Source organism: Ptychodera flava, chromosome 21, assembly GCF_041260155.1.
Source record: "Ptychodera flava strain L36383 chromosome 21, AS_Pfla_20210202, whole genome shotgun sequence".
Taxonomy (NCBI): Eukaryota; Metazoa; Hemichordata; class Enteropneusta; family Ptychoderidae; genus Ptychodera; species Ptychodera flava.
The window spans coordinates 24,986,688-24,997,855 of record NC_091948.1 but is presented as its reverse complement, the minus strand read 5'-3'; the positions used below and the strand labels follow the sequence as shown (position 1 = coordinate 24,997,855).

At 41.9% G+C, this 11,168-nt stretch overlaps 1 protein-coding gene across 1 annotated transcript; it reads left to right on the top strand.

Moving 5' to 3' along the window:
* Positions 1 to 6,482: 6,482 nt before the first annotated feature.
* On the top strand, positions 6,483 to 9,571 carry LOC139121825 (somatostatin receptor type 4-like). The gene has a single exon (XM_070687028.1). The coding sequence runs from the start codon at positions 6,818 to 6,820 to the stop codon at positions 7,895 to 7,897; it is 1,080 nt and encodes a 359-aa protein (XP_070543129.1). The 5' UTR covers positions 6,483 to 6,817; the 3' UTR covers positions 7,898 to 9,571.
* The last annotated feature ends 1,597 nt before the right edge of the window (positions 9,572 to 11,168 follow it).

Below are 11,168 nucleotides of genomic sequence, written 5' to 3'. Positions count from 1 at the left end.
GTAAGATGTCCGACATATGCGAGCGCCCCCTATACACGTCGTCTGAGCCAGAACACATTTTGCGCTTATAAAATAGTACCCTGTGCATTACATCTCCTTGTTACTGCAAGAGCAAGCAATATTTTTTCCATCCAAATCAACTAATAATTGGCTTTACCTCTACAATTGTCAACCATAAGAAAACCCAAATATCTAAGTGGTCGTCTATAGTATCGAGACATATCTATTTTCCTCAACGCGCAGGTTCAAATCCTCTCCGAAAGTCCATAATTTCAGAACAAACTGTTGCTGAATCTTTCATTACATAATTTTGCGCCAGGCTGCTTCAATTCAGTCACCAATATCGCTATCGAGCCAGGTGAAAATATTTTCCAACGGGAAAAAACACACAAAACAAACGAAAAAAAAGAACGCCAGAAAAATACATGTTTAAGCACAATAGAATAGCTACAATAGTAACATCCTTTTTTCAATGAACTGCGTCATGTTCATCCGTACTCAGGTCGACTAGTAAAATGTCAGAGGAAGATCTCTTTTCTGTCAATTCTGCACAGTGAATATGTCAACGTTTGTAGGCGATAAGGCAAATGTAAAGCAAGAAACAAAGTACGACAGAAAAGAGGACAAGCCAATTTTATAAACATTTCTATTTGATACGCTCTGGTCAATTTCCTTTTAACGAAAACGCTCAGCATATTCGCTCCATTAAAGATTGCTTGTTCATTTCTCAGACAGGAAAGGCATATTTCACAACTCTTAAACGTCGGGCGTGATTTACTGCACCACATAACATCTCTCTTAAGGATTTTGTTTTCCTGCAAACAAGAAATAAAACAGCGGGAACATGGGGTCCAATGATTCTCAATTTACCAGTCTTGCAATGTTAAACACACAGAAGTCTGGTGACCACACAAATGTTGAGAGCGTAAATAACTCCATGTAGAGCGAGGCTTATGTATATTGCGTACGGAAAGAGTCTCTGCGATGTTGATGATTTACAGTTCTCTGTTGAGCGGATTTTCACCATCCCTTTCCATCTGAGGTAGATTTATGGACCTCTTCAGGATTCTAGGAAGGTCACGGCTACTTTAAATTGCAGCAACTGACAGCAAATTCAAGTATAAGTGCAATGCAAACATAATCGATGAAGTACTTGTCCAACAATTACGAAAATATGTGAGGTCGATAGGCGAAGAATTCCATCTATTACTGTTACACTGAAAACCTTTTTTCTACGATCACGGAAAACGATCCAATATAAGTCCCACGGGATCCCACTTGACCACTGAACTGGTCTCTCATGTCGAGGTTGTGTCTTGAGTTCTATTAACAAGCTGTGGATATTTGTGCCCAACTATACAAAATGTATGAAAGTCGAAGATGATATATGTAAATCTGTATATCTACCATACGTCAAGATGTCAGTTTAACTTACCATGGGCTGAGTGGAAACGGTTTTGATGACTTTCTCAAAGTGAATGCTTTTGGTGCCTTGAGAAAGTTTTCCATTTGTGCGAGTTTCACTAATGGACTATAAAGAAATTTGAATTGAATTGAATTGAATTGAATGAACTGCGCTTCAGTGCGACTCTGTTCCGATCTTCAGCGACATATTTGGCTGTTTATTTTTGCAAGAGTCCCCTTCCACCAAACCCAAAGTTTTACAGGCTTATGATATTGAATAATCAGCGACCTGAGGCGCTTACGTCGCAGACGATGCAGTAAATCAACGATTGCGGATGGTGGTCATCCAACAGTGAATTTACAAGTTTGAGATCATCCGGAGTTTCAAACTTGGCCGTTCTATGCATAATTTGATTGGTTTTTCTTTCATCAGTTATGAATATACCCACACACCATCATACCTCTGAAAACAATCACTTTACACTTGACATCATGACCGAAATCCAAATGACACTACGTATTCAATCAGTGGCATGTGCGTCACAGGAACAAGAGAACCGCAGTAAAATGTGTTTACGAGAACACATATTTTTGAAATGTCAGTAACTTGCCCCTTCGACCGGTGTTATTGGACTTTAAAAGCGCTAACGAATTGTAACTCCGCCAACGTTAACGGTTTATAAATCTTAATAGTGCATGTTACATATATATGTTGTCAAGGTTGCGATCTATACTGTGCACTCTCTGGGTCGATTTGACACAAAAAAGTAAAACCCAGAAGGGAAAATACATCACACATTTCATCCAAGGTCAATATTAGGTGAACATGTTATATAGAAAAACAAGGGCTTACAAGCTGGGGTGAAATTTAACAGGTCTATTTTATACTCCAAATGTTTATCATATACCTACATTCACGTGCCTGTGTAAACCTATGGGAGGAAGCGCCCTCAGATCCGTGCATTTTTTTTACGTATCACGCCCCGGCCCGGTGCCCAAATATGGGCAATCGCGTGCATTTCCGAACTATTTCGATTCTGGTTACTACGCGCGTTGCTATCTGCAAACGTTCCATTCGTACACAAAGCCAGCGCGAGATTAGGAACGTCTGCTCGTTCAGATCGTAGTTGCGCGTGGCGAAAGTGGAGCCGTGCAGGTGACATCGGCTTTTATTTCTAAATTCTAGTGAAATCCTGTGTATACTAAGTGCGTGCCTGTTCACTATAAATTACCAGAAAACTGACAACACGCTTTTGTCCTTCTAACATCTCGATTTCAGCCTTGATCTCTGTTGGTCACGTACAGTACGGATGTTGCTTTGCGCGTTCTAGAATTCTGCTGGTAAACAAATGACGTCATTATGCATGTCAATCCGCGACGGGAAGCGGCCATCGTATTTATGAAAACTGACACAAATGGCGATGAATTTTTGATATCGCACGCATTTTTATCTCCCAAACAATGTTGAATATTATGTAAACTACACATTTACCATTTCATAAGGTATATGATAAAACCTTTACGGCCCTGATACGGCTTTTGCGGCCCTTGGTCGTACGGCGTACGGGCCCTCGCACGCTCGGGCCCTTCCGCCGTACGACCTCGGGCCGCAAAAGCCGTATCAGGGCCGTAAAGATTATTATCGCATAGATGATAACCGTGTGGGATTACCAAAAGACGGGAAATAATACCGCTCACATATTCAGAAATACGACGTTATTACCAAAAGCTGCGGACGTTTACGTTTTGTCTGAACTTTACCGCATAGGATAGCGTCACCTGTGATTTCTTTTGTTAGAAGAAGCGGCGAGAGCAGTTGAAGTTTAATGCGCTTTCTTGTGAGTGAATGCCCTGCGAGAGCTTGCCCTCGGTCACCTAAATCAATGTACAGCTAAATGAGTGCAGGGCGCAGAGTCGCGATATATCAAGCGCACAAAGATTCATTTTGAAGCTAGAATTATTGTGTGTTTGTTGTGTGCGAGTCATTCCCGTCACGAACTTTATCTTTCGAACTCGTGCACTCGTAATACCTTCAACAATACAAACATCCGGGTACCTCTTCGCATCACGAAAACCACATTTACTGAAATTATAGCAATCTTTATTGCTGAGCCCAGGAAAGAACCGCTGTTCGACGATTTGAAATTAAGTGCCGTCGTTTAGGAACGAAAAAAGGGTCGCCCATGCCATGAGATGAATAAATGATCGCAGTACATGCACGGCAAAAACATTATCCGTTATACTTCTCATTAGAGTGGAGGGAGGGCTATTCATTTTCATAGTGGTGAATTCTATATCTTATAAATTACCCGCTGCGCGTTGCACAGATCGTAAATTGGTGAATCTGGGCCTCTGCTCGGCTGATCAGTTGGTATGGCTGTCAGAATGATTGAATACAGTTGTTATCGTACACTCTTCCCTCCAGTACATCGAGAAGGGCAAGCCTCACTGTTTTTTAGTGTCTATACCAACGTGGGTTTTTACGTTTCGACGCTGAACATACGGAATGTCGTTCTCATACGAAAGAGCCTTGTCAAGCACATAATGCATTGCATATATTTTGTATTACATGGTAAGGCTAAAACAAATCTTCACTAACTATTGAAATCCCATTGCAATTGGAGAAATGTATAATCCATCCAACTACAGATTCAGATGTCGGCCTGCTCGGTTGCGAAATAGGGAAATAGGGCAGTGACCGGTATATACATGCGAAAGTTAACTGCAGAGGAAAGAGTTCAAGTGTTATTGACTATTGACGAGAGAGCGAGAGAGAGAGAGAGAGAGAGGGGGAGAGAGAGAGAGAGAGAGAGAGAGAGAGAGAGAGAGAGAGAGAGGCAGACAGACAGACAGACAGACAGACAGACAGACAGACAGACAGACAGACAGACAGAGCGACGAAAACCCTCGGTAGGTAAACAATTAAGGGAAGAGACGAAGAGGCAGACAGACAGGCAGGGCATGCGAAGAGAGACAGACATACAGGTACTGTCACAGACAGACAGACAGACAGACAGACACACAGACAGAAGAGCAAAACACGTTAGATACAGGTCATTGGAAGGGAAACAGTGAGCATGACAGACGGAGACAGAGAGAACCTGGGAACGATGTCAACAACAAGATACATGTCTCTACAAAGACAGATGATCAGCTAACAACAGTCAGAGCACTTTTGACGAAATCTATACTTGCTTCTATTTTTGTTTCATCGAGTAGTTCAAGTTTTTAGGAAAATGGTACTGAAATTTATTGTGACGTTTCACCCATATCAAGTATTCTAAAATCAAATAAACATCTGTTCATTTATTTCTAGTCATGTTCGGCATGGTTGAGTTTGTTAATTGCAAAGGCAGACAACCAAAATATCGCATTTCATGATTCTGCAAGTAATAAACTGGCATGTGTGACCACCATTAGATGCGACCAGAGCGTCGGGAATGAGAGGAAATCGCTGGCGCACAAAATGTCGAAGTCGAGGAATTAAGGTTTCTGTTGAATGACCGTGATCTGCTGAAAGGTGCAAAACGTAACCATGACAATTCTGTACCGTCATGATCACAGGCCCTCCTGTTTCGGAAAGTTTTGTAAGTGATTCGTAAAATACGTCATGCAAATCGCTTAACATATCTTGGTTAATCCTTTTAAGAGTGTAAACGTTTAACAGAAATGCAATGACAGACACTACTCATAATTAATACCGATAAACCAAACCAGTGAAATCAGCGTTCTGAGTTTGTCTCCAACCGTCGCCATGAAAAGGAATTTTACAAACTTACCTGTCTTGCTTCAGTCCTATGTATGTATGTATGTATGTATGTATGTATGTATGTATGTATGTATGTATGTATGTATGTATGTATGTATGTATGTATGTATGTATGTATGTATGTATGTATGTATGTATGTATGTATGTGTGTGTGTGTGTATGTGTATGTATGTATGTATGTAAGTATGTATGTATGTATGTATGTATGTATGTATGTATGTATGTATGTATGTATGTATGTATGTATGTATGTATGTATGTATGTATGTATGTATGTATGTATGTATGTATGTATGTATGTATGTATGTATGTATGTATGTATGTATGTATGTATGTATGTATGTATGTATGTATGTATGTATGTATGTATGTATGTATGTATGTATGTATGTATGTATGTATGTATGTATGTATGTATGCAAGCATGCATGCATGCATGCATGTATGTATGCATGTATGCATGTATGTATGTATGTATGTATGTATGTATGTATGTATGTATGTATGTATGTATGTATGTATGTATGTATGTATGTATGTATGTATGTATGTATGCATGCATGCATGCATGTATGTATGCATATATGTATGTATATATGTATGTATGTATGTCCGTATGTACGTATGTATGTGTATTGTAGCGTAGCTATCCATCCGATCCCAAACAAAATGCATTTAGAAACCCTGTTCGCAATTCATAAAGTATTTGAGGTCTTGAATGTCGAGTAAATGTCACAAAACAGTGCTGACGGGAAAACAATTTTGAAAGCAACTTTAACCGACCTAACCTTTATATGACACGTTAATCAAAAATAAATGAGAGTAGGAAGTACGCTATCATTTATCACACGAAAAATTTCTTTTTTCCTCATATTTCAAACACCCACCACGATCGATGAAACAGTGAGATATTTGAAACGCCATACTTCTGCATTAAGAGAAGGCAATAGCTCTCAAAAAAACATTTGAACCGTTAAGCAACTCCTGTCTCTGACTTCTTTCTGTCGAGCGGCTTGTTTGAGACACAGAAAGACTTGATAGTTTGGAAATATTGATGGTTGCCATGGCGAAGGCATGGAGACTTTATTAGAGATGAGAGGAGCCGCTTAAACAGAAACTGAATTCGATGACGCGAGATCGCTTTCGGAAGCTCTCGTTCCCACGTAAACAGGACAATGTACAACATCGATTGAAGAGCTCCTCTGCTCTGAGGTCCCGTTGTGAATGCGGTTTCGCATGATTTCGCCCTCAGACGACATTTTACGGATGTAAAAAATGCTCTTCGTCTGTAGAATGATCAGTTGACAGCTTTGATCAAGGGACATTATGGTTTAACCGGTTCCCTTCCGGCTTTGACTCGCCCGAGTGGTCGCATCGGTACATATGCAAATATCATTTTGTACGCGTTCGGTAAACTAACTGTTTTATTCGTATATCTCCGATCACGTGAGTAAGGTGTCATCAATGGACTTCTATATTACTGTCTCGAGCGTGTGTACAGTGTCATTTCAATTTTCGCTTCCACGGCGTACACATCGTAAACGGGCGATAGCGGGACCTATGGTAAACACGGGCTTTTGATTCATCGACTTTTCCACCGAGCCGTATACATTCAAACTCATGTGAAAGTGTCGGCGGCGAGATGTCCACCTACAGCGCTCAGGCAAACTTGTCGAGATGGGAAATGAATTTCACGGACGGTGAGTACCGTAACTCCACCGACGGCGGGACGGTTCCGGTGTGGTTCTACCACATACTCATTCCGTGCATCTACAGCGTGATAATTGTGACCGGGCTGATCGGCAACGGGCTTGTCATATATCTCATCCTGCGACACAAAAACATGAAGACGGTGCCTAACATGTACATTCTTAATCTGGCGGCTGCAGACTTTCTCTTTATCCTGGTTATCATCTTCCTGGCCGTGCCGTACGTGACCAAGGACTGGCCGTTCGGCGAAGTCATGTGCAAGCTCGTCACCGGTATCGACGGGATGAACATGTTCACGGGAATCTTTACGCTGACTGCCATGAGTGTCGATCGCTACCTTGCAATAGTCCACGCGGTGTGGTCGCAAAACCATCGCACAATATTCCATGCGCAGGTCATCTGCATTTTACTGTGGCTTGTGTCTATCGCGGTTACGATACCGCTATGGATGTACGCTACCGCTCAGCAATTCCCCGGGATGCCGAGCACACAGTGCAACGTTAACGGCCCGTTCTGGGTGATGAATCTCTTCTCGCAGCTCTCTTTCGCTGTTGGATTCGTTCTACCCCTAGTCGTCATCATGATCTGTTATACGCAGATACTGATACATCTTGCGAAGAGCTCGAAGAGACAGAGCCGGTACTCGAAGTCAAAGCTTGGCAGAGTTGGCCTGATGATACTGATGGCGGTCGCGGTATTCGTAATATGCTGGTTACCGTTTTGGACCATACGTTTGTATTTGATGAGCGGTTCGGCAGGCGATGGCAACTCAAGGATGGCGCTGAATTTCGCCTATTATGCTTCTCAGTGCCTTACATATGCGAACAGCTCGCTGAACCCCGTCGTGTACGCTTGTTTCAAGCAAGATTTCAGGAAGAATCTCCGCCATCATCACCACCACGAATCCACTCGCCTGCCTGTCCGAACGACGCTGGTCGACAACGGCAACCACACAGCAGTAACGGCGAGCAAAGTTTCGTTACCCGAGGAACGGGCCCTCACTCGACACTAAATTCAAGGAAAAGTACGAGTGACCTTTACAAATACATTTAGACACTTTCCGATATGTCGGCTTTAAAATACGTTATGTTCGCGTGCACGGTTGGAGTCGGATACTTTCGGAAACGACCGTCGGCATCTCAATATTTGGAATAACTGTCAATTTGATTTGAAACATATTCTACATGATGTGTGATGTGCACAACTGCAGAAGCATCACGGACTAAAGTAACATTTCGGTAGCTTCTTGAATGTATGTGTCAAGACATTATGTGGAATCGCGGCCTCGAGAGGGAGTCCTTTCCCGCGAGCAGTGAGCTAACAATCTCTTAATGGAAAGGCACTTGTTTGTTATTCATAGTTTTCAAGTCCAAGTCGATTGGAGACATTTTATGTATGGTCCTTTGCAATTCGTTTGTGTTTTACTACGGTGGGCCCCACTAGTTTTGCTCCAAAACAACATTTTAAGTCTTTTCCGAAGCTTAACGTTAAATTTACCCTCCTGGGGGCTTATCAGATGACATTGTCCATCATGTTTCAAGTTCAGGGCCGGCGAATCTTTCAGGGAAAGTAACTGCTTCTCGCGCTGTACTTGCAAGACATAATGACAGTCAATCACTGCATCGAATGTGAACTCAACGGCTATTTCACTGCAGACTGTTTGACTCTATAGCCACTGCCAGCTTTACTGCTTGTAATCCGGGTATTAGATGCAGGATAAAATATTCATACTGTGAGATTTGAAAACCAATCGATCGATTACCACAGGGAGAACTGTACCACTGACTGCTGCCTTCTGATCGGGTTTCCAGTTCGGCACAATTTGCTCCACATTGTCTGTTATAGATTGAACAGTCACGATCTTTCATGATTAGCAAGTCGAGGGCGAGCTTCATGACGTACGAAGCACTGCGCAGGAACACGACTAGCTAGGGAGTCCCGGGGCAAGGTGTCACTGGAAAACACACTCAAGGCTCCCCAACAAGTCAAGCTTGTACCATTGGTGACAGAGCCCTCTTCCAACAACGGCTGCCGACAATTTGCCATGATTACAGAATATTACTACCCCCGTAAACATCAATGGATGTCGCAAGATTGTTTTTAGCGGACCGCTCAATCCTTACATTTCACCATTTTTGAAGCGACTGTTTCACGCAAAAAACCAAATCTTTGTGTAGCATTCATCAAAATAACTGCTATTGCGTAACAACGCTGATTTATCGCGTGCGACGAACCATATGGGCACAGATCCGGTATTTTCTAAAACTGTCGACGACTCAAAAGCCCGCTGATGTATTCCAGTACATTGGATTCTGAAGGAACGATCAATATCTTCACTCGCACGTAGAGCCCATTTTCCATCAAAATTACCGGCTTTATGACAAGAATACAATTCTTACGAGAATGTTTGATTGACGACAAAAATGGAGGAACTTCAAAAGAGAGCTGCAGGAAGCACATTTATCGACGTTGCCAGGAACCTTCAATTTCGACGTTCTGCCGATAAAACGTTTGGTCGTTAATGTTACTACCCCGGCAAAGACATGAGGAATGTAAGTCCAGAATGAACCTCTAGAATATTGTCATATCAGATCTCCGGATCTCACACGCTGGTTTGATAATATGGTTTCACGAGTTGGCTGTATCTCAGATAGCTAATAAAGATTTCTTGCAGAAATGAAATCGAGCACAGGTGAACGGACTGATTCTGCACGGATTCCACTTTTATCTTTATTTTGTCGTCAAAGCTTTGATTGCAAGTAGGTTGTTAGCTTGACCTCTTCGCTGTTCGAACGCTGGCTGCGCTGTGCAACGGATATGGATGTATATTGGCTTATTCATGATTTGACGTCATGAACATAGCGTGCATGTTAAAGAGACAATAGCGGTAATTTTTGATGACATTTTCAAGAGGTTGTCTTTAAAACAAACACATTTTCCCTGATGCTATTCTTTACAGTGTGCAATGTCAATGTCGGCAAATTTCTAGTCCGGACTAAAATTCAAATGCCGGGACATTAGAGAGCGGCTGTGCTGACACGCTGAATATTAGACATTTCGATATAATATTTGTAGTGGAGCAAGAAGGGAAGTTTACTAAATAGTACAAATATACTAGAAAAAAAGGGGGGTTAAAACTAAATGCAGCTTAAATTGACAAACATTTTCACCTCAAAGACACATCAACACCGGTTGTTCAAATTTCTTGAAAATAACAAAATACATGTCGCCGAATGTCTTTCTTGTCGAGTGATTCTTCAACCTGCCAACTTCTTCATAAACTGTATCATGTATGTCATCCTAAAGTTTGTCGTCGTACCAGGCCATTTCTTAAGCCAAGACAGAAACAAAGCGATGGTCCCAATTTGTATCGATTCGGTTGGCCGATTAAGAATAAGATAAACCAGATATTACGCATCAACATTTAACCCCCTTCATATGACGACTCATGCGGTTTTTCAAAACTTCAAAAAACAAGCTCGCCAGTGTAGACCAGGATGTAATGATACTAATATTACATATGCACACCAAAATTAGGCAATTGGCAACAAGCGAAAGTTAATTACACTCAGATTTTTTTCTATGTTTTGTCCCTCATATGTTAGCACATCGCAAGATGTCGGCGTAGACGCACTTCGCCACACATTGCCAGACACATCATTGATACAGATGACACGAAAGTTATATCCTGCGAAAGTGTATCGTATTGAAGCAAACGGCTTTTTTCCGAAATGACATGTTTCTGAACAGTACAGCCAATTGAAATCAGGAATCAAGGATTCGAAAGTCAACATCTGTTCAACTTCTAATATTAGTATCAATAGTGAGGCTGGGCCCGCAGCGAATGGGACGTGGTGAACTAGACAAGACTCAACTCGGCCTTGCCCTCAAGTTTTTGCCATAACATTTAGGTATAGACATGCATAGCTGTCGCTTCGTCTTATCTGCGTCAGTGCCAATAAATTACCGACGTTTACGACTGTCGGTGATCAATAGGTCTCTCGCTCACACACAAAGAAGTGCACTTATCAATATCACTAAAGCGAGACGGAACTCAAGTGCAGCTGAAATCGTGTAAAATGAGAACAAAGGCCTGAATACCCAGAGTTCATCTGGTCTCCCTTGGCAATGGTCATTCAACCCTGGAGCAAACTGCAACCGCCTGTTCGCTGACATCTTCAGCAAATGTATCTTACAAAGCTAGAAGCCAATCAACCGCTTTCGGTAAATCGTCACCAGAACTATTTTGAGCGTTATGTTATTAGTCGGGGGCACTTTAACGT

What these genes read in the sequence shown, in the direction of transcription:
- LOC139121825 (XM_070687028.1), top strand. Translation starts at nt 6,818, where the DNA reads ATGTCCACCTACAGCGCTCAGGCAAACTTGTCGAGATGGGAAATGAAT.